This window comes from Tiliqua scincoides, chromosome 9, assembly GCF_035046505.1.
Source record: "Tiliqua scincoides isolate rTilSci1 chromosome 9, rTilSci1.hap2, whole genome shotgun sequence".
Classification (NCBI taxonomy): domain Eukaryota; kingdom Metazoa; phylum Chordata; class Lepidosauria; order Squamata; family Scincidae; genus Tiliqua; species Tiliqua scincoides.
Genome location: NC_089829.1, coordinates 9785118 through 9812936, shown reverse-complemented (window position 1 = coordinate 9812936; position 27819 = coordinate 9785118). Strand labels below are relative to the sequence as shown.

Below are 27819 nucleotides of genomic sequence, written 5' to 3'. Positions count from 1 at the left end.
ACCATATTGGCATCAAGTCTGCTAAAAAATACATTGAAATGAATCTGGACCCACCTGAAATTGGCTCACGATCCACCTAGTGGGTCCTAACCCACAGTTTGAGAAACAGTGCACTACAGACAACTGAGCCTCCTGCAACTTCCAGAAGAGTAGCAACCTCAGAGTGTTGCAACAAAAACAAAGAGGCCTGTTGCATTTTAAACACTCCCAACTTTATTGTAGTGCTTTTATGAAACTGGAGTTCACTTCATCATACAGTCAGAGCCTCTCTGACTAAAAACCATCATATGCGGGGATATTGGGGGAAAAAGAGGTATGCGCTGAAGACCCTCCTCTGAGGGTAACACTGAAGTGCAAATGTCTCTTTAACTCTCTTTTATGTGCCACCATTCACATTCTTTTTAATAAAAAAGCTGACATTAAGTTTAAAAAGCCACAGAGAAAAGTGAAACCAGGATAGGCAGAACATTGCTAAGACCACCATCAACCTCCTTCAAACTCTCACCACATTGGCTTGTTTTTAATTCAGAATTATGTGTTATTGACGGTGGCAGCAGCCAAAACACTGAATGAAAATGATTCACATCTTTTCAGTTTTGTTACGTGCACAATATTATTGTTTAGTGTTGGATGGTATCCTTCCAGGCCGTGGAGGGATACATGCATAGATGGACAGAGACATACATTTGGAGGTATGGAGGGGAAAAGACTGAATGCAACAGAGTCCAAGACTCATCTGCTAACAAACTTCAAAGTAAGCATGGTGGCAATACACCATTGGCAATAATCTCCTAGCAGTGCTGCTGTGGATTTCACTTCCTGCATCTGATGAAGTGAACTGTACTCCATGAGCCTTTATACAATCAAAGTGTTTAAGGTGCCAAAATATTGTTTTTTATACCCTCTAACACAGCAACTTTCAACCTTTTTCCATTTCACAGCATGCTGAAAAAGCTCTCTTGTCAAGGCACACCATCAGTTTTTTAGCAATTGTTAAGGCACACCATGCTGCTGGTGGAGGGCTCACATCCCCCAATAGCCCTTCCAATAGATGATCTTCCTCCAAACTCCCACAGCACACCTGTGGCTTCATTCACGGCACAGCAATGTGCCGCAGCACACTGGCTGAAAATCACTGTTTTTCAACAGGAAAAAGGACCAGTCTTAAACACTTGCAGAGGGTTTGCTGTGTTCTCTTGCTGCAGCTACATCAACACAGACTCGTGGCATTTTAACAACTAACCAATGCACTGCAGGAGGAGCTTTGACAGAGTAGAAGCTCACTTCCATCAGATGCATGGTGTTTTATCTTCAGTTCTGCATGGAACTATGCACTGCACACATCTAAAAAAGTTCCACAAAGCTCCAGCAAAAATCTGTTAGCCTTTGCAGCCAGTCCCAATGTTTGTATTAGGGTTTAGCCTTAAACAGAGTTGAGCTCTACCACAACCTACATCAGAGCCAGGATGAAGTGCTGGAGCACATAAAGAAGCATGTACTCTGAAATATGTGCACAGCACCATTCTGTCATTACAGATCACAGTCAGCCCTCCCATAGCTGGAATGAGTGTTCTCTGTTAGGAACCCAAAAAGTTGGACTCTAGAAATTTTGTTTCAGAAATTGTTCACTTCTCAAAATGGAGATCTCCAGGCCCAGGTTTCAGAGAGGCATCACCACAGGTAGTTAAGAGTCATCAGGTAAAAACATCTTGGTGTGCAGAGATGTAGCTGTGTTCTTCACTGATGGGGGAAAGGAAGACTGATGTGGAAAGATTTGTCTGTAAAATAACTGAAGCTTAGTTCTATAACCCCTACGAAAGGGTCAGCCCAAGGCCAAATGCTGCCCCCTTCCTTGGTGTTGTGACAGTCCCTGCTCCTCCTAGTCTGTGGACTGGAAAAGACAGGGGCAGAATGGAATAAGACATGTAGAAAACGAGACAGTAGTGGACTAAAGCATCTTACCCACCACTCTTCATATTTCCTCTTCCAATCCACTGAATGGGAAGAGAAGGGCAGCAGAAACTATCAGACAGATGGAGGTGGATATTCCCCATCAATCTGCTGCCTGAAGTGATGACTTCAGTTGGCCTAATGGATACACTGGTCCAGATTACGGGCCAAAAGAGCTCCATTTTGCTTGTTCGATTAGGGAGGGCATCATTTCCCCCCCCCCCCATCTGCTAGAAAATGAGAGAAGGCACTACATATTCCACTTGCCTACAACACTTGGAATTTTTACATGCTGCTCATCCTAAAAGGTTCTTAATTGCTCCAGAGAGTAGGACCACTGGACAAATGGGTTTAAATTACAAATGGGTTTAAATTAAAATTTAAAGTTTTTTGATTTGGTTTAGGAAGAACATCCTGTTGGCATCAAGTATTTGGCAGTGGAACAGTCTGCCTTGGAAGGTGACAGAGGCTCTCCATAGCTGGAGGTGTTTAAGCAGAGGCTGGATAGCCATTTGTGGGCTGTAGATTGCCGGCACTGGCAAGGGGTTAAACTCTTATCTTGAAGGTCCCTTCCAAGTCAGATTTTATGATTCTATGAAAAGAATATTCATCTGTCTGGTTAGAAGGAAATATTTGTCTTCAATCTTTCAAATAGCTGTTGGTTGCTCCATTTACAAGCCATTCACATCCTATTTGTTTATTTGAAAAAAGAAACTCACAGCATCCCAATTCTTACCTAAATGTTACATTCTTGAGAATATTGTCTTTCCTCATAGCACAACCACTGCGAAAGTCACAACGTTAGAAGACAATCTGCCACCCCATTTCGAATCTCAAATCCTAACTTCTCTCAGGCTTTCAGCAGAGATTGCTCCTTTGTCATTAAAAAAGATCAATGTATCCTTAAGCCAAAATGTATGGACTTAAGAGTTCCCTTCCTTTTTTGCTTCCATAATGTTTTGTGTTTCCATTATGGACACTGCATAAGGCACCTGTGCTTATAATTCATCCCAAGGCCATATCTAGTGCAAATGAAGAGTCCCATTCCCAGGGACTGTCAAAATGAAGATGTCACTTTAACCAAAAGTGTGACATTCTGGAGTGCTAGGTTAGAAAAGAAAATCAAAGGCATACAAAATATGTCATAATTTAAAAACAACAACCATGTACATAAAAGATTTGTATTGCTAAAGATCTATCAAAAAACCCCTAATGTTGATCTGAATTTTGCAATGCAGATCTTGGCAGGATTCATTTGGGTCTGGTTCTCACTGAAGTTCCTGGGCTACAACACTTCTGGAGAGATTTCACATGCTGAAGAAAGGACTTAATACATAGAAAACGAGAGGATCAAAGCGTGAGCAAGAACTCTGATCCGTCACATGCTAGAGATTTTGTCTGCTTGCATGCCTGAAGCAGCATTCAGCAGAAGTGATACAACCCAGATCACCTCATGTGAGATCAAGGCCCTGGTCCCTTTAGGAGACAAGGTTCACCCCAACAGGCATCAAGTCCAAGCCATCTTGGCTGTTTTTAAAACCTAAAGGAAATTTGACCTCACCCAGGAAGTCAAGTATTTCATAGTGTTTTAACGAAGGACATCCATATGGTTGCCTTAAGTCTCTTCCTGGTTATCTGGGAGCTTTTTGGGGATCTCATCGTACTGCGGAGGAGGGGTCAGAGGCTCTATTGTTACGCGACCTGAACTGTTCCCATCTGGAAGATTTATCCTGATGTTTTTTAGGTGAAGCTTTTCAGATTTTATCCTCCGGATTTTTAAGGGTTTGAGTCTCTTGCTGAGGCGGGAGCTGTGCCTGCTCGGTTGGCGTTCAATATTGGGCCTCGCTTCAGAGGCACCAGTTGCAGGGGTGGCGGCGGCGGCAGCAGCAGCGGGGGGTCTGGTCGGCGTGGTCTCATCGATCCCAGTGAGAGATTCATACGAGGGAAGAGACATACTGATTCTGGCATTCCTGTCCACCTCTCTCAAGTCAGGGTAGTCCCTGTTCATGACCTCTTCATAGCTGGGCACGTAGTAGCGAGAGAGCGACTCCTCATCATCTTCTTGACTATGGAGAGATAATTTTGAAACAGTCATTGGTTTATTTCATCTCTACCTGGTTCCATTCATAACCACCACCTAGCAAAGTGCAGCCAAAGCTGGAAGTTCCCCTCTTCATACTCAGGAAAAGAGGGAAGCTGCGTTATAGAATTGGACCAGACACACTGGACTGGACCCTGCCAGACACAACTGGAAAGCACTTCCAGATGCTTCTGGGAGATCAGGCGAGGCCCTCAACTAAACCCACAGATAAAAAGGGTAGGCCTAAACTGAGCTAGATAGACCAGTGGTCCCACTCTGGTCTGTCTAGCTCAGTACAGGCCCACCCTATCTGTGGGTTTGGTGGAAGGCCTCATCTGATCTCCCAGATGTGACTGGAAGTGCCTTCCAGTTGCGCCTGGCAGGCCCTCCAAAACACGAGGAGGCTGCGCACAGCCTCCCTGTGCCTCAGAACAGTTCCGGATGTGACCAGAGGATACCTTCGATCTTGACTGGAGGTCCCCTAAGAGGCCCACCCTTGGATCCCATTATCCACAGATTTAAGCATCTGCAGGAGTTCCAGGAATAGAACCTCCATGGATGCCAAGGGCCAACTGTATAGTCCAGTATAGGCTGGCAGCAGTTTCAGACTGGGGTTTTCATTCCCCAGACCAACCTGCAGTTGCTGCCCAGAGATGAAACCTGGGCTCTTCTGCATGCAAAGCAGGCTCTCTCCCACTGAGCCACCACCTCTCTCTTTTAAATCTCCCTTTCATTAAAGGAGTACAAATTATCATCAATTTAGGCTACAATCTTGTACGTACTTTCTTGGGAGTAAGCCCCACTGAACCATGAAACTTTTAAAATAAAAATCTATATTTCTCCCCCCCCCCCCCAAAAAAAAAATCTATATTTCCCACTGAACACAATGGGACGCTTCTGAGTAGACATGCATAGGATTGTGCAGTTTTCAAGCAGTGAGGTGGCAAAGTTTGCAGACGACACCAAACTTTTCCAAGTGGTAAAGAACAGACGTGATTGTGAGGAGCTCCAGAAGGATCTCTCCAAACTGGCAGAATGGGCAGCAAAATGGCAGATGTGTTTCAATGTAAGTAAGTGTAAAGTCATGCACATTGGGGCAAAAAATCAAAACTTCACATATAGGCTAATGGGTTCTGAGTTGTCTGTGACAGATCAGGAGAGAGATCTTGGGGTGGTGGTGGACAGGTCGATGAAAGTGGTGACCCAATGTGCGGCGGCAGTGAAGAAGGCCAATTCTATGCTTGGGATCATTAGAAAAGGTATTAAGAACAAAACGGCTAATATTATAATGCCGTTGTACAAATCAATTGTAAGGCCACACCTGGAGTATTGTGTCCGGTTCTGGTTGCCACATCTCAAAAAGGACGTAGTGGAAATGGAAAAGGTGCAAAAGTGAGCGACTAAGATGATTGTTGGGCTGGGGCACGTTCCTTATGAGGAAAAGCTATGGCGTTTGGGCCTCTTCAGCCTAGAAAAGAGGCGCCTGAGGGGGGACATGATTGAGACATACAAAATTATGCATGGGAAGGATAAAGTGGATAGAGAGATGCTCCTTACACTCTCACATAATACCAGAACCAGGGGACATCCACTGAAATTGTTGGGAGGGTTAGGACAGACAAAAGAAAATATTTCTTTACTCAGCGTGTGGTCGGTCTGTGGAATTCCTTGCCGCAGGATATGGTGATGGCATCTGGCCTGGATGCCTTTAAAAGGGGATTGGACAAGTTTCTGGAGGAAAAATCCATTATGGGTTACAAGCCGTGATGTGTATGTGCAACCTCCTGATTTTAGAAATGGGCTATGTCAGAATGCCAATGCAAGGGAGGGCACCAGGATGCAGGTCTCTTGTTATCTGGTGTGTTCCCTGGGGAATTTGGTGGGCCGCTGTGAGATACAGGAAGGTGGATTAGATGGGCCTATGGCCTGATCCAGTGGGGCTGTTCTTATGTTCTTAACTGAGTCAAATGTAATGCTTGACAAAGGCTTAAAAGTAGAGGCAAGGTCAGCAGCGAATCGGACTGAGGCTGAAATCCTTCTTACACTTTTCTGGGAGAATGAGACTTAGTAGGCATGTATGGGAATGCACTCCTAGGCTCTTGAGGGCTGCTGAGGCCTTGCTCCTCTTCAGTTGGCTGGGCCTGATCCCTAGTTCTACACAACACTTTGTTGCAGTTTTCCCCATAACACTTCAGCAATCTCCATTATCTAGCATGTGACCCTTTCCTTTTCTGTCATCCACCGTTGCTGCACTTTACCAAAAAGGATGGAATACAGTTGACCCTCACTTTACAATGGGACTTCATTCCAGAGAGACCATTGTATTGTGAAAATATTGTAATGTGAACCCAAGAACACATTGTGTTTTGGTTTCAAGACCTCCGAAGTTGATGTTTCTGCCCCAGAACTAAGTTATTTCCTCCTGTAAAAGTAGTTATTAAAAAGGTGCCTACTGCGTTCCTTAGGGGCCACGGTTATCAGTTTATTCAAAGTTATAATTATAAAACAAAAATTACATAGCTGTATCATTCCCTCAGGATACACAGACACAGTTTAAAATGCTACTGCCAACTGAGATGCTACCTAAAAGACTTGCATTTGCATCAGCTATATACTCCCCCTCCCTTTACACAGCTATGACTTTTAAAACACCGCTACTGGCTGAAATGCTACCAAATGCTTGCATTTACGTCACTGTTTGGCTTATCTGTCACCCACGAGGTCCTGCTGATGCAACCATGAGCCAATGTCAAAGTGAACACCTTTTTGCCCAGTGAACCGTTTTACTATGGAAAGTCCATTGTCAAAATGATTTGATTATAACCCAAAGTGAACCCATTGTAAAGTGAGGGTGCACTGTGGTAGTGCTAACAACAGTTTGCCCCTGAGTTTGCCTTGCAATACTGCTGTTCTCAAGATAAAATTTCCTCTACCAAAAAACAGAGGGATGACAACTGTGGATGAAATGAACGGATGGACAGTGTGAATCTCCGATAAAAAGTGAGGGCACATGCGCAAGACTAAACTACCTCATCTGGGTAGCACAACAGGGATGAGCCCCCACTCTGTGCTCTCCAGCTTAGACCTAGAGAGGACAAAAACTCAGCATGACATCAGAGAGGACTCTGTCCCTCCATCAGGTGGGTAAGGCTTGTGGCAAGTACAAAATGTAGTCAGCACCAGGGGCCCCCTGAGCTTGAAATGGGACTTCTCTTTTTACTGGGTTGGAAGCCCTGTACTATAGTTGCTCTAAAATTTCCTTGCTGCAGTATCGACCAATGACTCTCATGGGTGTTCCCACCTGTCTTCCTGCTGCTGGCGCTCGACTGATGTTTGGTGATGGATCCGAGAGACGCCTTCGTTCTGTCTTTGTCGTCGTCTGTCCCGAACACTCAAGCAAATGGAAAAGAGCAAAAGCAACACTCCAGCCCCAACGAGAACGTAAGCCACCGAAAACGTCTTGTTCTTCAGAAGTCCTCCTCCACCAGATTCAGTCTTATTAAGGTTCCCTGCAGATGAGTGGAACTTGCTGCTGTTACCAAAGCCCGGGACCAAGTTCCAGACAGCCATAATGATCCCGAGGACAAGCATTCCCAAGCCAATGGCTGTCAAGGCGTAGTGCGATCCACTCGATCTGGATTGGGCCATCCTGCCCAATGGTGGAGTGCTCCGAGACGACTTAGAACATGTCTTACAAAAATCAGGGACAAGGTCCAAGCTTGGCTCTAGTTACGGCTCCTTCCAAGAACTCAATTGTAGCATGAGATCTGGGGAAATACAAGAACAAGCAGATATTACCGCAGATACTCGCATATAAGTCGATCCCAAAGATAAGTCGAGGGCAGGTTTTGAGCCAATAATCATGGAATTTTCTATGACCCTCGGATAAGTTGGGGGTTAAACTTAGGAGGGGTATCTGACTATAGTTTTGTGTGATTTTACCCAAGGCCAGATCCTGAAAAATAACCCACTGCTAATTGTTACCTAAGAACTGTAGTCTCTAATTTATTAAAAACATAGTAAAAGATCATAAGACACATTTTTGTTCTTTTTAAATTCTGGTCTTCACCACCTTTTTGTAAACACTATCAGAGTAAGTGCACTGTAAACAACATACCAGTAAAACAGTGGTTTCCAAACTGGTATTCATGTAATCCCAGGGACACTAAATAGGACCTTTAGGGGTACTTGAAAAAGAATGGAATAAGGGCAGAAAAAGGCAGGTCATGCTCCAGAATGCCTTGCAAGACAGGAATGCCTTGCAAGGACCAGCAAGGCAGGAAGGGAGGTAGCTAGTTGGCTGCAAAAGCTCCACCAATAGCTAGTTTTTGGTCATCAATTCATGTATGAACCAATGATTGAAAACCAGCACAGTAAAAAAGCTGAAACAATAATATGGAAAGTGATCAATCACCCAGAATTTCTCAGCACATTTCTGGTGCAAAACAGTGCAGAGGCAGAGTCTTCTGTTCTTCAAACAGATAAAAACAGAAAACACTGTGATGAATACATGATGTCTGGGCTTTCATATAGAGGAGATGAGGGCTTGTATTATTAATTACAAACATTTTGCTAATATGAAGGGTACAATTTATGGAAATGGGCTGCCAAGGGATATCCAAGTGAAAAAGATTGGCAACCACTGCAGGAGAACCATGAATCAAATCCACCTTTAAGGTGTCTGGTGTGTTAAGCCAGAAGCTCTACGTACAACATACAACCCATAACACATAACTGGGAGCGTGCAATTCAATTCACAGCAGAGAGGTGCAGCTGCATATATTTGCAACCCTTTTTACTCAGAAGTAGACCCACTGCTTTCCATGGGTGTTATTCTTAAGTAAGGGTGCATTGAATTGTAGCCTGGGACTTTGCTTCAAATGGAAAGGAGGATCCCATCCTGGTGCAGAAAAAAACAGACCTGCTTTGCAAGCATTTGCAAAAGGGAACGAAGGAACGAGAAAAGATTAACTTTGGCTGGAATTTCCCAGTTGCCGTAGAAACAAATTGCTTCTAAGGCAGAGGTTCTCACACATTTAGCACCGGGACCCACTTTTAAGAATGAGAATCTGTCAGGACCCACTGGAAGTGATGTAATGACCGGAAGTGACATCATTAAGCAGGAACATTTTAACAATCCTAGGCTGCAATCCTACTCACACTTACCCAGGAATCAGTACCATTTACTATAATTGTTAAAATAATATACATAGTAGCTTGTTAAAAGTACAGGTCTGTAACGTTTCCCCAAATGCAGTCACATACCATGGTAGCATCAAGTCTAATATATTAAAAATAAAATATTGAAATGAATGGGGACCCACCTGAAATTGGCTCGTGACCCACCTAGTGGGTCCCAACCCACAGTTTGAAAAACACTGTTCTAAGGAGCTGTGCCTGCTTGCTGCTTGAGAAACAAAACTTTTCAGAGTTGAAAGGCTCTGCCCTCTGATTGACCCGGGGATAAGGTGAAGTGATAATTGGAGCTTGATTACTTGGCAAAAATTTTACTGCTATAGTCAAGTATCTACAGTAATTAAAATGATGTTACCTGTATCATTCTTATTTTTACTACAGGCAGTGCTTCTCAAATGTTTTAGCACCGGGACCCACTTTTTAGCATGGCAATCTGTTGGGACCCACTGGAACTGATGTCATTAACCTGGAAGTGATGTCATGGTCGGAAGTGACATCATCAAGCAGGAAAACTTTTAACACCTCCATACGACAAAAGCAATCAAATTAAATTAATTAAAAGTTTACAATAAGTATAAGTTTAAAGATTTATTTAAAATAAAGAACCACCTTCCTAACCCAACCAAGCAGTAGAGATGTAATATTTTCCCAAATATAGTCACATAAGGTACGTTCAAAGGAAAAGAAAGAGAAATGAAATGGTAGTACTTCTGCTTAATAAGGATGGTGAACTGTTGAGAGGACAGAACTGTTGAGCTCCTGCTTCACAGCTGTCTTCTCCCAAAAAGGGCAGACACTGGGCAAACACTTATGCTGGATCATTAGCCCAAAAGGTGGGGGGGGGGGGAATGGGACAGCTCTGCAGATTAGGAATGACAGAGCTGGTTAAAAACTAACTAACTGGTCTAAATGAACTCAGGTTGTTTAGACAAGACAAACTGCATGCTGAGTACTGAAAGAACTTGCTGATGTACTCCTGGAACCTCTGTCAATTATCTTGAGAAACCTTGGAAGACGAGGGAAGTGCCACAAGATTGAAGTTGGGCTAATGTTGCCCCTTTCTTCAAAAAGGGGAAAAGGGAGACCCTGGGAAATTGTAGACACATCAGTCTGACTTCCATTCCAGGAAAGACATTAGAACAAATTGTAAAACAGCCAGTCTGTCAATGCAGCAATTACCAGATGCCAACGTGGATTTGTCAAAAATAAAACTTGCCAGGCAAATCTCATCTTTTTTAATCAAGTTACTAGCTTGGTGGGTTGTGGGAATACTATGGATGTAATTTATCTTGATTTCAGGAAAGCATTCCATAAGGTTCCCCATAACATCTCCATCACTGAGCTAGTAAAATGGGTGAGATGATACAACTGTGAGTTGATTGGATAACCATACATAAAGAATGCTCATCAGTGGCTCACCATCACCCCCCGCCTCCCTCCCCTCCCCTGCAAGGACTTACTGTGGTTTCCAAACAGAGACTGGTGAATACACCCCAGTCCCTGCAGCCCCCTGAGCAGCACAATCCTGGGGATCACGTTGCTGCCTTCCCCCCTGCCCTGCCCCTTAAGGGGGCAGAGGCAGGGCCCTCAGGGTGGGGCGTCACAATGCCCCAGTTTGAACACCACTGCTGTAGCGGTTAGCACCATGAACTATGTGCCTCTCTCCTTCATCCATTCAATGGGCCACAAGACCCTTTAAATTATTTTTATTTATATATCACCATCAACATGCATGGCACTTTCCAAAAGGAGAAAAAGCCAAGTCTTTACTCTTGAGCTTACAGCGCAATATTGGCTACAGGGGAAGGAGATGGAGACAGGGGTAGAGAGGTGAAAGAATATGCAATTGTTTCAGTAGCATGTAATTAAACTTAGTTTTAGTAGGGGATGGGGATAAGGGGACCGTGCCAAAAGCCTGCACAGAAAACAGTGGGTTGGAGGAGGGATCTGAAGGACATAAGAGCCACAAGTCCCTTCATCAAGGGGCAGGAGGAGGAGACACTAGCAGCCAAGACAATTGCCATCAACATCCAACTTAGCTTGCAAAGGCAAAGGAAGCACATTCTCTGCACTAATGAACTCCACACCTGCCAATTAGCTAGAGAAGGTAAACACACTTCAGTTCAAAACTAAACATTAGTTATTCCTCCAGAGATGGCCATCAATCTACTGCTGGAATAACCTGGAAGGAAGGTGCAAGCTGTGGCATAGCAATATGTTAAGCTGTCAAGGGAACGGGAAACACAGGACAGTCAGGGTCACAAGGCTGATGGAGGCAATAACAGATCCAGGGGTAACAGATTTGTGGGGAGTGCTTGACTCCCCTGATCTCCCCTCTTTCTGGATTTGACAGTGGAAGATGATGTGTGCAGGAGAAGAGCTAGAGCAGCAATTTTCAACCTTTTTCATCTCATGGGATTTCATGCAGGGGCAGATCCAGTGTTTGGGTTGGGGAGGGGGCTATGATCACTACCAACTCCAGAGCCCAGGTAAACCAAGCGGGTAGACCTGGGCTCTGGATTTAACATTGCCGCCATGGCCAAAGTTTGCTGGGCAGGAAGACCTGGGCTCCCACATGGACTTGGAGCCATTGGCTGGAATGGGAGTCCAGGTCTACCCAGCCGGTAGATCTGGACTCCAAGTCCAGGCGGGAGCCCAGGTCCACTCATTCAGTGAAATTCGGCCAAGGAGGCCATAATTTAAATCAAGAGCCCAGATCTACTTTCCAGGTAGACCTGGGCTCCCATTCCAGCCCATCTCGTCATTGCCCCCCTGTGGTTGTCCCCAAGTGCCCAACTTTGCTCCCCAGCCAGGCGAGCACCCTTCCCTGCTGGGAGACCGTTTGGGGAGGCCACGTACCCATGGCCCCTTCCTTGGATCTGCACCCCAATTTCATGGCACACTGAAAAGGTGCTAAAATTGTCATGGCACACCATCAGTTTTTTTTACACTTGACAAAGCACACTGTACTGCCGGTCAGGGGCTCACAACCCCCAATGGCCCTACTAATGCATGACCTTCTCCCAAACTCCCACAGCATACCTGCAGACCATTTGTGGCACACTAATGTGCCACAGCCCAATGGTTGAAAATCAGCGGGTCAGAGTCACAAGTCTAAAGAAGGATGATGGTATCTGGCACGTCAGGAGGTCTTGAGTCAGCCTTGCTAATAGTTCCATTCATACATTTCTCCATTCGTGAATGGATGTACCTTGTCTCTATCCACACCTAGGTACACCCAAGAACACAAAGGCACCAACTCACATGCTGCAGCTGGAGAAGTATTATGTGAACTGCTGGTCTCCTACCAGATGATAATGCTGTTTTTCAAGTATGTTCTCTTGGTTCATCCCCTCCCCTTGCCTTTCAAGTCAATCAAGGGAAGGTTACTGCAGAATAAACCAAAGCAGGATACCGGAAGTAAGAGAGGACCTTGGGCAGGAGAAGAATTCTTAGAATAAGAATTGGGGGCATTATAAGTAAGTTCCTACTTCCATCTGTGAAATGTTGGGGGGGGCATGAAAACAAGGGTCAAAATACAGCATTAGAACACAGGTAAATTAAGTAGATGTACAAATTACACACAAAAAGTTATCAAAACCATCAGGAACAGAAACAAAAAACAGCTCAATGGCACGTATGCATATGAGCAAAGGCTGTGGTATGCAGCTACCCAACTGAGCCTCAGGTTTCCAAAGCCTCACATGACAACATGAGTCTTGCAGCCTCCAACCTTGTCTTCACTAGACCAAACTGGCTTGTCAAAGGGAATGATCAACCCTAAGCCTGATGGGGAAAAGGAGCCACTTTAGTAATCTGGATCTTTGAACTTGAGCTCCCCAGTCGTCATAAAATGTAAGTAGGATACAGAGCATTAGAGTGTGGCCACTGGCCAGAACTTAAAACATGAGTTATAGAGATGTAATTGCAAAACTGACTCAGAACTCAGCCATTAACTGCAAGACTAATAGAGCGGGACAGTTTTGGCAATTTGTTGCTGTTGTGCTTGACATCAAGCATGGTGACAAATGTTGGGATGAATGAAGAGTGAACCAGATCCAGAAAGATATTGACACCCCACCCCTAGAGCGTTGGATTGACTTCTAGTATCAAAAAATCACTCAAGCACAAAATAAACCCATTCACTCATATCTAAATAAAAGGACTGACATTACATTATTGCTTATTATTATTTATTGTTAAACAACTTTGTCCCAACTTAAAATTAAATCCCAGGCAGCTCACAAAGCTCCAGTGAATAACAATATGGTGTAGTGGTTCTGGAATTGGACTCAGACCTAGGAGATTCAGGTTCAAACCCCCCTGCTCAGTCACAAAGCTTCCTAGGTGATCTTGGGCCATCCTCTCAGCCTGATCTACCTCATAAGGTTGTTGTGAGGTCAAAAAAAGGGAATGAACCCTGTACACTACCATGAGCTCCTTGGAGAAAGGACAGTATAGAAATGTGAAAAATATAAAAAATAAAATAAATCTCTGCCGAAGCAGTGCTGGGTGGGGGTAGGGGACACTATTGCCCCACTACAGTTACTCAAATTCATGAGAAGCTTCAATCCAGCTCTTTCAGTTCCCAGTCCAACCCTCCAGTTTCATCTCTGCAACACCTGTCCTATAAGACAGGACCAAGAACTTCCTGGTTTGGTGCATCTGATTGCTTGGGGAGGGGTGCCAGATCTTGAAAGACACCCAGACCAACATGGAGCTCGCAGAGAGTTCTGCTTTGTGCTGTCTTGCCCTTAAGCTAATTGCTTAAAAGGTTTGCATTTCTCTTGCAAGTCACATCTCAGAAACCCATCAAAGGCTGTTAACCTAACAAAGAAAATGGATGAAATCCTTTCTCCTCTGCTCATCAACAGGGATCAGGCTGAGAGGTACTTTAGTTGCTTTTAAATAGACTAAGTGGCAGTTCAGAGGTTAATGATTCCCAACAGGAGCCATTTCCCCTAAAGCCAGCCTGAATGCTGCAGTATTAATTTAGACCAACCTCTGCACAGCCTGTAATCTTCCCTCTCTAATGAAAAGCAAGCATTAGAAGGAATCACCTCTGAATCACCTCCTTATCTCAGCCTGGAAAAGTTCAGTGCATATTTTGAGTGGCCATAGCAACATCTGCGTACCTGATGCTCTCAGTGGCTTTGAGGGCCTCCATTCCAAAAACACAATTTCTCTGTTTCCTCAGCCTAAAGTCACCCATGTGGGGATCAGTTGTCCAAGGCTTGAAGCAAAAGCTCAGGATCCTGAGAGCTCCCAGGTTGCCTACTGGTCTTTTTTCTTATTTTGTTTTTAGCCACTCTGACATTGTGGAATATGATGTGTTATTTTGCAATACATTATTTCATATTTTCTATACAAAGGTATGCACTGCAGAGTGATGTTTGGGTTGACCCCACCAAACTCACCAGGTTAACTTCTTTTCCTCCTTGAGCTGGCTAACCGGTGCTTTGTATGCTTTCCATTATGCTTTTAGCAGCTAGCTGTGTTCTTCCAGCTTTTCCTGCTCATGCAAGCACTCTGGGGCACTAAAGCCATTTAGTTATTTGATTTCTCTGTAAACCGCTTTGTGAACTTTTAGTTGAAAAGTGGTATATAAATACTGTTAATAATAATAATAATAATAATAATAATAATAATAATAATAAAGGGCTGCTAAAAGGCATTCTGGGGCACTAAAGGGCTGCCAAAAGGCATTCTGGGGCACAACCCAGCAGCCAATAGTGGTTTTCCAAGCAACTACCTTGGCACTTGCTCCCGTTGTGGAAGGGATTGTCACTCCCGAATTGGCCTTTTCAGCCACACTAGACGATGTTCCAAAACCACCTTTCAGAGCGCGATACCAGAGTCTCTCGAGACTGAAGGTTGCCAACAACCAATGTGGCTAATGATGGGGTTTGCAGAACAGACCCCGACATCAAGAGGCACATATCTGTATTCTATGCAAGTTTTTCAATCTCCAGAGCCCTTTAAACTCCTAAATGGAGTCTTGGAGAGCCCCACCGCCATATGTGCAGAGTCCCAGAGCACTGGTCCATGCACGGAGTAGCACCGCACTGAGAAGATAGTGCCCATTTATGGTATGCCCATGGAGCCCCTGAAGAAGTCTCAGGGAACTCCAGGGATCCTAGGAAAACACTTTGAGAAATGCTGCTCTGCTCTGTGCTATATCCAGAATGCTTCTTTCTCCCTCTATTTCTAAAGACCTCGCCCTTGGGACAGCAGGAGTATAGCCACAACACAGCCGCCCACAACACAACCAATGGAGGTTTCTGGGTGCTCCCTGAACTCCAGAGGCTTGCAGAAGTCAGGAACTTTCAAAAACAAAACCCGAGAAGGGGGCACGTGCACACATTCTGGGGCATTTGGTGGGCCACTGTGAGATACAGGAAGCTGGACTAGATGGGCCTATGGCCTGATCCAGCGGGGCTCTTCTTATGTTCTTACACATGCACACCCCACAAAAGCCAGGGCTTCATAGGTTTGAAGGGAGAAAGTCAAGATTCCTAGAGATTCTGTCTGTTAACAAGGAAGTAAAGAGCATTCGGTTTCTGCTTGCATTTCAAGCAAAGATTTGACCAGCATTTTCAGGCAGAACATTTGAAAGGGAGAGGCCAAGACCCCAAACCTGTGTTCCTTCTAGGAAGGGAGGGATATACGTACAATGAACAAATGATACACATAGCCAGGTCTCCACTTTGCACTCCAGAGCCTGTTTGCAAATCAAGTCACACCTATGAAAACACCTTCTCTGCACGCTGCAGAGAATTACGGAATTACGGAATTCTAGGGAGAATTCCGAGGGCTTTCAATCAGCAGACATGCACACTATCCAGACCCATCTCCCCTCACCATTGCGCCATGCCAACTGTAAGCATGCTGTAGCACGTATCTCAGCAAGTCTAAATTCAGTTCCTACTGACCACAACCACGCCTCCAACACGGGGCAGAGCTCTGGAAGCATCCAACATGAAGTTGGGGGTGCCAACTTCAACAGCCCCCCCCCCCAGCTTTCTCCCAAGTTTCAAGAGTTCTCATTGTTTCCAACAGTTTCTGAACCTCTGTGCAACTGCATGGATTGGCCCCATCTGCCCATCTCTCCCTTAGTGCTGCTTCAGGCCCTGATTCAGATTAAAACATATAGTCACGCTGGAAACCTAACAACTGCATTTGCAGATGATAGCACAAGAGCCGGTTATCCAAAGCACCCCATGAGCAGCCAGGCTGATGTAGTGGTTCTGGTGTTGGATTTAGGCCTAGCAGAACCAGGTCCAAATCCCCACTCAGTCATGAAGCTTCCTGAGTGACCTTGGGTCAGTCACTCTTTCTCAGCCTAACCTACCTCACAGGGTTGTTGTGAGGATCTAACAAGTGTATTTGCCTATGACAACACAACACTCCCCTTTGGCTGCAAACTGCAAGGAAAATGTTTAAGACTTTTTTTTTTTTTTAAAGGAAAAAAGGTATGGCTAACGGGGTCATCACAGAGGCCACTGCATTTCTCTTGCAAAACTGGAAGCCTTCTCAGGGCCAGGGAGTCACACCACTTCCCCCCCCTTTTTTTGCCCTGCTTCAGCCTTCCCCACTGCAACAGGTCACAGCCCTTTCCTGTTGCTGTAATATAAATTTCCTTTTCCTGTCTACAGATTTTGCTGGGCAAGCAGGTCCTACACACAAGCAGCTCCTGACTCGGGGCTTCTGCCTGCCAACAGCTCCTCCCTCTCCACTTCCTGACTGCATTATTTCTATCTGTCCGTCAGTTCATAAACCATATACCCAAGCCAACTGCGACAATCCTCCAGTCAAACCATTGCATGACACATGTATTAAAATGCAAAGCTGTCTTAATATCAAACCTTTTTCATTGCTATTTGCCAAGGTTTCTATATTTCATAATGACATGTCACAAACCACCATAGCACCCAATTTACAGGAGAGGACAGGAGACAGCCCTAAAGTAGAGGTGGGCAAACATTTTGGCAGGAGGGCCACATCATCTCTCTGACACTGTGGCGGGAGCCAGGAGAAAAAAAAAAGAATTAATTTACATTTCTAATTTGAATAAATTCACACAAATGAATACATTAGAGATGGATCTTATATGAATGAATTATTTTGCTGAGCTTATTTATAATACACATGAGAAGTATAATACAGGTTGAGACTAATTATTTGCGTGGGTTCCCTCCAAGCACTCATGTGGATGGCACTATATTTACACTATAGCAAATCAATTTTAAAAACAAAGTTTCTTTGTTTGTGAATTAAAAACCACCTTGCTGACCTTTTGACTCTAAGATAAGAATCATTAAGAAGACAATTCATCAATCAGTCCTCAAAGAGCTTACAAAGAGCTGAGAGCTTACACTCAGCCCACTTACACTTCACCAATGCAAAGCTATCACCTTTCTTTCAGGGGGAAGGGAGGGGTCTGTTGGAGAGAGAAGGAATGATGGATTGTCAGTCAACTGCCTCTTCTCTCTCTCATTAAGGAGGCTGTTGTTAAAGGGCTCTTCAGTTTTTTAAACTGATTTTAAAGGGGTGCATTTTCCCCTTCTCCAGGGATCAGCACATTCCTTCTCATCTGCAGGGGCCATTCGTGTTGAGTCAAATCTGTGCATAAAAAATCCGTGTATAAATAGGCTGGACCTGAACAGGCATAAGGAACCACACAAGAACTATGAACCGTTTGCCACACACCTCTTGCACAGTGAAAACATACAGACCAAGCCAGAAACACATGGAGACGTATGTTGTTTAGAGACAAGGGGGGGGGGGTTAAAATAATAAACAGGGAAAAGCAAAAATGCATGGAGACTATAAAAGGCCTTGCTCTAACGCAGCCCTCTAACGCATATCTCGCGGTCGTGACTGGCAGTTGCGGGCCAGTGGGGGCTCCAAAAGTCTCTGATGGGCCAGAGGCTCATTGGAGACTGGGGGCTCCCTGCAGGCCAGATTGGGGAACCCCTGAGGGCCACAAATGGCCCCCGGGCTGGGGTTTGCCCACCCTTGCCCTAAAGGAAGGTGCAGTGATTCTGGTGTTGGAATGAGATCCAGATTCAAATCTCCGCTCAGCCACGAAGCGTCCTGAGTGATCTTCGGCCAGTCACTCTCAGCCTAACCTACCTCACAGGGCTGTTGTGATGACAAAAAGGAGACCATGCAAAATCTGAGCTCCTTGGAGGAAGGAGGGTTTAAAAATGTGAAAAATATGATGTGCAGGTATAAATACAAATCTACTTAAATTATCAAAGATCAAGGTTTGAAAGGGCAGGGGCTACATTCACAAAGGGAGAAAGTTCAGACTGTGAGAAGTCACAGTTCCACTCTTTCTGTACTAATCAGACTTTACTTCTAACACCTTGTCCAGTTCTGGTCATAACACTTATGGGAGAGCAATGTCAAGCTCAATCAGGTTCAGAGGAGGCCAACAAAGATGGTGACGGGGTCTACAAATCAAGTCCTATGAGGAATGGATACAAAAACCTGGGATGTCTCACCTGGAGCAGAGACAACTAAGGATAGTTATGATAGCAGCCTTCAAATTGCTGCAAGGTTGTCACACAAAACAAAGGGAGGACTTGTTCTTGGTGGTTTCTGAAGGTGGAACTCAACCAGTGGGTTGAAACTAGACATGAGGAAAAATTGCTTGAGTGAAAGAGCTGCCCAGCTCTGGAACATGGGCTGCCACTTGCTGGAGGTTTTCTAGCAGAGGCAAGCTGACAACCTGTCAGGGATGCTGTAGTTGTTGATTGCACTGAGTGGTTTGGACTAGATGACCTCCCAAGTCCCCTCCAAAATTATGATCCTATGAACTCTAAAACCTATCCATCAAGCTGCACAAAACGCTGGCCAAATCAAGCATTTCGTATTGTCATTTTACAGATAGGAAGTGTTGAGGTTTTTGGATAGTGACTAATACAAGGAGAGCCAGGCAGAGATTCTATTTTTTAACTTGCAATTTTACCTGCTTCTGTTAAAGTCGTGGCAATCCAGAACAGCACAATCCTGTGCACTTGCTTACTCTGAAACAACTGGGTCGCCATACCTTAGTTAAGTGTGTTGAGGAGTACAGGCACAGGCTTTTTGTGCAATTCAAATATGGGAGGTGGATTCTGGCACAATTTGCCTCGATAAGATTGTTGCGGTAGATAACTGTGGCCAAAGTCAGATGACTGCTTCAAAGATTCTTTCATCTTCTGAAAGAGTTCCCACACAAGGCTTCCCAAAATAAAAAAGGGGGGAGAGACGAATGTCAAGGGTATCTGTAACTTAAAAAATCCAGACCCCAATATCTGCAAATGAGCCACTATGAGATCTGAAGAAATAGCCCCTTCCCACACAGTGAGGTGTGTACGTCCCTGCAACCACACTGGCAGGGACATGAGGAGAGGACACAGTGAGCAGTTATCAGAGAAGCCAGAAGTGGGAAACTAAAACCACTTCTCATCATGTCAAAATATCAGCATGTCAAATTATTTCGTTTGTAAATAGGAATCAAACATGCTTAAAGAAGAAATGGATTGAAATGGATATTGATTAGTTAATTCCAGGTGTTCTGGAAAAGCTGCACCACTGGCAAAATTGCTAATCTCCACGGATTGTCCAACTCATCTCTTCCCACACCTGGTGGTGAATTCCTAAGCAGAGAATCCTTCTGAGCTATGTCTATCTCGTGTACCAAGCAACAACCCAGCACCTGTTCTGCACGAGCGAGTTCCCGAGCGCAATCCTCGGCAGCATCCCCAGGTAGTCTGACACACCTGAGCAAGGCCGGAACATCGATGAAGGAGACATCATCAAGTGGTATGTTCCGAAGGGCAGCAAGATGAGGGGCACTACATGCTGCAGCTTCTCTCTGTCCCATACAGATTGCTGTCAACGGAGGAAGACAATCCAGGCAGCAGCGGACCCCGTTCTTAGCCACCGAGGAAAAGGACAAGCTCTTGTGTGCTACAGTACATGCATCATTGTTGCATTTTCAGTTTTTTAACTTTTTAATTATTTTTTATTGGGGGGGGCAGCATTCTCCAGCTGGCTGAGGCAGCAGCACACAAGCACTAGCTAGGCCTGCCATGGGGAATTGCTGCCAGTCAGTGTAAGCAATATTGATCTAGATGGATTGATAATCTGAATCAGCAAAAAGGCAGCCGCTTAGGTTCCCACGGGTGTGATGCTATCAGCCATTGGATTAACAACAGAGGTGGGTGGCATCATACCTGTAGAAACATAAGCTTACATAGTGAAACATAGTGATCCAGCATGTTCTTTGCATGCTGAAGGGCCCAGGTTGAATTCTGAGCAGCACCACCAGTAAAAGCGTCTCAGGTGGGAAAGATCCTGTCTGAGATTCTGGATTGCTGTTGATTCTGATTTGCCAATCAGAGCAGTCATGGACTCTTCGCTCACAACAGGAGAGGAAGCTGAACGCTTTCCACATGCGCTGCCTCCGATGCATCCTCGGCATCACCTGGCAGGACAAAGTTCCAAACAACACAAGTCCTGGAACGAGCTGGAATCCCTAGCATGTATGCACTGCTGAAACAGAGACGCCTGTGTTGGCTCGGTCATGTTGTGAGAATGGATGATGGCCGGATCCCAAAGGATCTCCTCTATGGTGAATTCGTGGAAGGAAAGCGCCCTACAGGTAGACCACAGCTGCGATACAAGGACATCTGCAAGAGGGATCTGAAGGCCTTAGGAGTGGACCTCAACAGGTGGGAAACCCTGGCCTCTGAGCGGCCTGCTTGGAAGCAGGCTGTGCAGCATGGCCTTTCCCAGTTTGAAGAGACACTTGGCCAACAGTCTGAGGCAAAGAGGCAAAGAAGGAAGGCCCATAGCCTGGGAGACAGACCAGGGACAGACTGCACTTGCTCCCGGTGTGGAAGGGATTGTCACTCCCGAATCGGCCTTTTCAGCCACACTAGACGCTGTTCCAGAACCACCATTCAGAGCGCGATACCATAGTCTTTCGAGACTGAAGGTTGCCAACAGACAATCAGAGCAGGCAGGCTAGATGCCCCAATGGCCAGACTCAGTACAAACTACACGATAGGAGAAGGCTCGATTCTTAATGGCTGGGGACATATCAACAGGGAACAGGTATGGCCCCCCAGTTGTATTCTAGAGTTGGAAGGGGCTGTGGAGAACATCTAGTCCAACCCTTCAAGTACACCCATTTATTTTCTCCTAGGGTAGCTTGAAATATTTGGGACTTTTTGTTTTTTTAATCTTGGGACTCCTTAGCTCAGAAAAAAGGAAGCTGAGGCTTTTAAAAGGATCTGACTCTATTCAAATGGTCCATGACGTGGAAAACGAGAAGCTGTTTTCCCTTTCTCTCACAACACCAGAACCTAATGAAACTGATTGGTGAGAGATTTGGGAAGGACAAAGAGGGACTTCTTCAGACAGCACATAATTATTCAGTGCAACTCGCTGCCACAGGAAGGGGATTTGACCCGAAAGGGGATTTGACCTGTTCATGGAGGAAATCTATGAATGGTTACTGGTCAGGATGGCTACAGGTTCAGAGGCAGTCAAGCTCTAAATACCAGGTATCAGGAGAGTCACAGCAGGAGTGGGGTTGTTTGTGGGGCTTCCCAGTGGCATCAAATGGGCCACAATGGAAACAGGATGCTGGATGAGACGGGCCATGGTGGCCTGATCCAGCAGGCATTTCCATCTCTCCTTCCTCCTGCCCTCAATAAGAAAAGTAAAACTTTGTAGACCTTTCACATAAAGTGTCGTTTCATGCAACACCCCTTTGCAAAAAACATTCTGCCACTCCTTTCTGTTTAGGCACATCTGTGTTTCAAAAATGAAACTCGCACTTGCTCAAGTTAGCACATGCTAACTTGCCCAAGTAGGATGGTCCTGACATCAGCACCGCCAAGAACAAGACTGGACATGGAGATGGAACTGCAATGACCCATCATCATCACATTGGGCATGACACCTTAAAAGACGTGCACATTAAATCAATGTAAATCCTCTGTAAAAAGCACCACGTTCCTCTGTAAAGAGAAGCTGAATTGTTCTTGCAGCACATTTTGAGTACACCTGCTTACAAAAAACGTAATAAAACGGGTTTTTCCTCTACTGAGTAGGAAGACAAATTTGTGACCAGGTCTTGAGAACACTTTTGCACAGGATTCTGAATTTATTCCTCATATTGAAAGGGGAGGATTTGATTCCAGATTTCTGGAGTTAAGGAAGTGAGAATAAAGACTTTGGGAACTCAGGAACTGTTTTCATTAACCCATTTCTGCCCAGCCCCCAGGGGTACACATTTGATCCCTATTGTGTATATGCAGCATTGTGCAGAAATGGCTTAAGCATAAAACACAGGAATCTCGGTTTCACTTGGTTAGGTTCTGGAGGGAACCAGCATAAAGACTTAGGGCACAAGGAGAGGCCAGTATATTAAACTACTCACTTGCAAAATGAGAAAAGCCAAGGGAAGGGAGATGGTTAATCATCAACCAGGAAGGGGCCAAGTGTCTTTCAAGTTCCGCCTCCTGTCAAATGCAGAAGCAAAAAATGCACAACAGCCCTTCCAATGCAGAGCAGGAAATGCCAGGCTCAAACTCAAACAAGCAAGCCATGCAAAGTCCAGCAGGGAAAGTTAGCCAATCTGATGTGGGGGAAAGGAGTCCTCCTTGAACCCCAAATATTTGTATGACAGAAAGCAGATTCAATTCACTAAATTCTACAATAGAAGAAAATTAGGGGTTGGCTGCGTGGTGAGGAAGTACAACTTCCTACCAGGGAATCAGCAGCCTGACCTCTCAAGAAGTGCCCAAACTGGCAGCCTGTTCATGTAAAGTCATAGTTCATGTTTGTCACTGCTCTTTGTCACTGCTTACTGCTTTGTCACTCTTTGTCACTGCTTACGGTCTACTTCCCTGCAGTTTCTTAAAGAGATGCAAGATGGGCCAACATCCGCATACTCTCCTTCTAGCTGCTGTCCTGAGTCTCCTTCAATAGCAGTATTTGGTATGTCAATTGTACTTTCTGAGTGTACAAAACCCTGCAGGTGTACTGTCTTGATGCAATCCTGAAGGTAATCATGACGACACCCTTCTTCAGATGCAGAAAACTGAGGCCAAGAATGCCCAGCTTCCCTAAAGTCACCTTAGCGATTTACTGGGGCAGGTCTGGGTACAATTATGCAAACTCAAGCAACCCCCTTGTTTCTGCTCCAGACCAAGACAGGGAGACACACAGAGTGCATGGAGAGCATTGCTTTGGTCACTAAAGGACCACAGGACTCTGGAGAGCTGCAACCAAAGGAACATCCACACATTCTAGGTACAGGTGTGGGGTGTTGTTTTTTGTTTTTTTTTTAGCTGGGCCACTGCCATTTTGGCTTTGGGAGATAGGAACATTTGGTTCCAGGTCCTCCATCCATTTCCTCAATGCTAGAGCATTGCCTGGAATTCTGCAAGGGTCTTTGCAGTCCTATTGGGGACCACACTTTGTCTTCCTCCTACAATCTCCTGCCCTAAGCAGGGGGTTGGGCTAGATGACCTCCAATATCTCCTCCCACTCTAGTATTCTATGATTCTAGATGTTGAAAGAGCTTAGCATAGCTGGAGGGATTGTGGTAGGCACAGTGACTACTCCCATGAACGGTCACTGTGGTCCAACCAGAGCCCTCATGTGCAATTATGTTCTCATGTTATAACTCCATCCCATTCAATGTAAACACTAATATAAGCTGAGCCCTGTTGCAATTAAGGGGGGGCGTGGCGTGGCATGCAGAGGCAACACGTGCCCAGGTTGGCATATTTATTTCATATATTGGCAACCTTCAGTCTCGAAAGACTATGGTATCGCGCTCTGAAAGGTGGTTCTGGCACAGCGTCTAGTGTGGCTGAAAAGGCCAATCTGGGAGTGACAATCCCTTCCACACCAGGAGCAAGTGCAGTCTGTCCCTGGTCTGTCTCCCTGGCTATGGGCCTTCCTTCTTTGCCTCTTTGCCTCAGACTGTTGGCCAAGTGTCTCTTCAAACTGGGAAAGGCCATGCTGCACAGCCTGCCTCCAAGCAGGCCGCTCAGAGGCCAGGGTTTCCCACTTGTTGAGGTCCATTCCTAAGGCCTTCAGATCCCTCTTGCAGATGTCCTTGTATCGCAGCTGTGGTCTACCTGCAGGGCGCTTTCCTTGCACGAGTTCTCCATAGAGGAGATCCTTTGGGATCCGGCCATCATCCATTCTCACGACATGACCGAGCCAACACAGGCATCTCTGTTTCAGCAGTGCATACATGCTAGGGATTCCAGCACGTTCCAGGACTGTGTTGTTAGGAACTTTGTCCTGCCAGGTGATGCCGAGAATGCATCGGAGGCAGCGCATGTAGAAAGCGTTCAGTTTCCTCTCCTGTTGTGAGCGGAGAGTCCATGACTCGCTGCAGTACAGAAGTGTACTCAGGACGCAAGCTCTGTAGACCTGGATCTTGGTATGTTCCCTCAGCTTCTTTATTTAAAGCATATTTATATTAAATATATATTTAATAGCATATTTATTTAAAGACCACATATCCTGCCTTTCTCTTAATGAGGGCAATCAAGATGGCTTATATAATTAAAAACAACAACAAAACATTAAAAACAATTAAAATAAAACCAATGGATCACATACAAACAGTTATAATTACATTTGATCAAAAGCTTGTGTACTTAATCAAATGGTAAGAGTTTGACCAGACAAGGATTGATCAAAGCATTCCATTGCTTTATAGATACATCATAGGTTGCACCTGTTGCATTTTATACTTCACCATTTGGCCCCATGGATAATTCCCCCCTCCTTTACGCAAATGTGCATTTATGAGGATGCAAGTCAACTGAGGATGACAATTCATGGGTATCTGATGAAGTGAACCCTATTCATAAACACCGATGCCACAATAAAGCCATCTGTCTTTTGCGTCTCGGTTGCTTTCACCGCCACCGACTGAAGGTAACAATCTCTCTGGAAGCTTTAGAATTGTGCAGAAAAATCGAATGCCAGTGGAGGTTATTGGCTCGGGTCTGGGGAGTTCAGGGTTCAGATCTCCACTCAGTCATAAGCTCACTGGGTGAACTTAGGCCTGTGACTCTCTCTTCCCGTAGCCTACCTCACAGGGCCTTTGTGAGGATGAAATGGGGAGCACAACCATATATGCTGCCCTAAGCTCTGGGAGGAAGGACAAAATAAAAAAAATCATGCCAATAACTGCTGTAAGTCTTAGAAACATAGGCAGCTGCCTTGGCATGGCTGACACTGACCGGCAGCAACTCTCCAGGGCAGCCATTTTCAACCACTGTGCCGTGGCACACTGGTGTGCCGCGAGTGGTCCACGGGTGTGCCACTGGAATTTGGGGGAAGGTCATTTAATAGTAGGGCCAATGGGGGATGTGAAATCCCCACTAGCAGCATGGTGTGCCTTTTCAATTGTCGATAACCTGATGGTGTGCCTTGACAATTGTAATGCCCTGTCAGTGTGCAGTGAGATGAAAAAGGTTGAAAATCGCTGCTCCAGGGTATCAGACTCAGCCCAACCTGGAGATGCTGTCAGGAGGAACTTCTGCAGAAAGCAGGTGAGCTACAGCTCCTTAGCAGCCAAAACAGAGTTCCAATGAAGGCAGGGAGCCCAGTCCTACTTTTGCACATGGTCAACCAGAAAATCAAGGCTGTTCAACATCTCCCAAATTGCCCAAGTGCCCCAGGGAGAAATCTCCTACTTGGAGTCTTCCCAGAGGCAAATGGAAGGAGGAGGGACACCATGGGAAACAAAATGCTCAGCTAGCAGGCCACGTGGGTAACTGGGCAAAAAGGCACCTTTGAAAGTGGTGTCCTCTTCTATTTAGAAAGCCAGGATAGTGTAGTAGTTCTAATGCTGAACTTAGACCTGGGAGACCCAGGTTCAAATCCCTGCACAGCTATGAAGTCAGTCATTCTCAGCCTTACCTACCTCACAGGGTTGTTGCAAGGACAAAAAGGAGGTGAGGAGCCATGTGTATCACCCTGAGCTCCTTGGAGGAAGGGCAGCATATAAATGTGAAAAATAAAATATTTAACAGGGAGAAAACAACTGTTTCTTTTCACTCCAGCAAGGCATCTTTTTCCAGTCGCTGTTGGTGACTTCGGCATCCTTTTTAGATTGCCACCCTTTAAGGACAGGGAATCATGCAATTTATTTGTTCACCTATGTAAATCGCTTTGCAAGCTACTTTTCTGTTGAAAAGCTGTATATAAATATTATAACCAATATTAACGTTAATAATAGGTGGGCCTCAGGCCTGATCCTGCAGGCCTCCCAAAATCATAAAGGGGTGAGTTTCATTCATTCAGAATTTACAAAGTGCTTCCTTGCTACCCAACCTGGGAGGACCTGCAGGACAGGAGAGCTCCAGGCAGGCTGGGCAAAGTCCTGCAACAGCCAGAAGGCAACAGCAGAAGCAGGCAAGGGAGAGGCTCAGGAAGGCAAACATGGAGGGGGGGGGGGCGGAGAGAAGACAAAGGAAACACACACACACACACACGCCAGCCAGACCTTTCCTGGACAGCCTGCTGGAGTGAGAGGCCAATCCTATGCATGTCTACTCAGAAGTAAGCCCCATTTTAATCAGTGGGACTTACTCCCTGGAAAGTGTGGCTAGGATTGCAGCCTAAGGGTCCAACTGAGGGTCTACTGAGAAGTCAGTTCCCTTATAGTCAGTGGGACCTACTTCCAGGAAAGAGTGGCTAGGATTGCAGCCCTAGAGCCCAATCCTATTCATGTCTACTCAGAGGTAACTCATTATAGTCAGCGGGACTTACTCCCAGGAAAGCGTGGCTAGGATTGCAGCCTAGATTCAGCTCACCAGGCTTTACTTCCGAGTAAACAGGCACAGTCTGCCAAGTCCCACGCTATCTCCGACGCTGAGCCCCACAAACCGCCATCTGCCCCCTCCTCTTCCCTCCCCCAAGCAGGTGTCAGGGCCCTGGGTCGGTCTCACCCTTTTGGGGTGGGGGCGATCCCCCCCTGCCCAGCAAAGCAGTTCTCCGCGGGCACGTGGTGGACAGTTTGGGGAGGTGGGACCAGGAAGCCGGGCAAGGGGGGAGCCGCCTGGCCAGGACGGGGCCTCACCTGCATCTTCCCTACCCACCAACCCACCCACCTGCGCACTCCAAGGAGTGGCCCGTCTGGCGATCAGCCCAGGACAGGTAAGAGGAAAGTGGGGAAGGAGGGTGTGCGAAGCCAGTGCACGTCAGAAGGGACAAACACGTGAAGCGGGGGCTACCCGAGGGAGACCCCCAACCCTCTGTCCTGAGGGGGAGAGGAGGAGGGGTCCATCCATCCATCAGGTGAGGGCTGCCTCCCTGCCCACTCCAAGCCAGCGCTCCTGGGGGTCTGGAGAGCCTCCTACAAGGAAGGGGGTCGGGGAGGGACTGGGGGTGGATGAGCCTCCCCCCGGTGGGCGGGCAGGCAGGGGGACCCGAGCGGGTCTGGCGCGGGGTCGGGGCGCGCTGGGCTCACCTGCGCTCCGGCGGGGCGCACCTGGGCGCATCGTCCCGGCTGCGAGCGCCGCCCGCTTCTCTCCTCGACGCCCGGGCTGGCC

General features: G+C 46.0%; 1 protein-coding gene across 1 annotated transcript; it reads right to left on the bottom strand.

Moving 5' to 3' along the window:
- Positions 1–227: 227 nt before the first annotated feature.
- TMEM51 (transmembrane protein 51) lies at positions 228–27819 on the bottom strand. The gene is made up of 3 exons (XM_066637295.1): positions 27738–27819; positions 7332–7797; positions 228–4016 (listed from the first exon to the last, which is right to left on the bottom strand). The coding sequence occupies exons 2-3, from the start codon at positions 7676–7678 to the stop codon at positions 3566–3568; spliced, it is 798 nt and encodes a 265-aa protein (XP_066493392.1). The 5' UTR covers positions 7679–7797; positions 27738–27819; the 3' UTR covers positions 228–3565.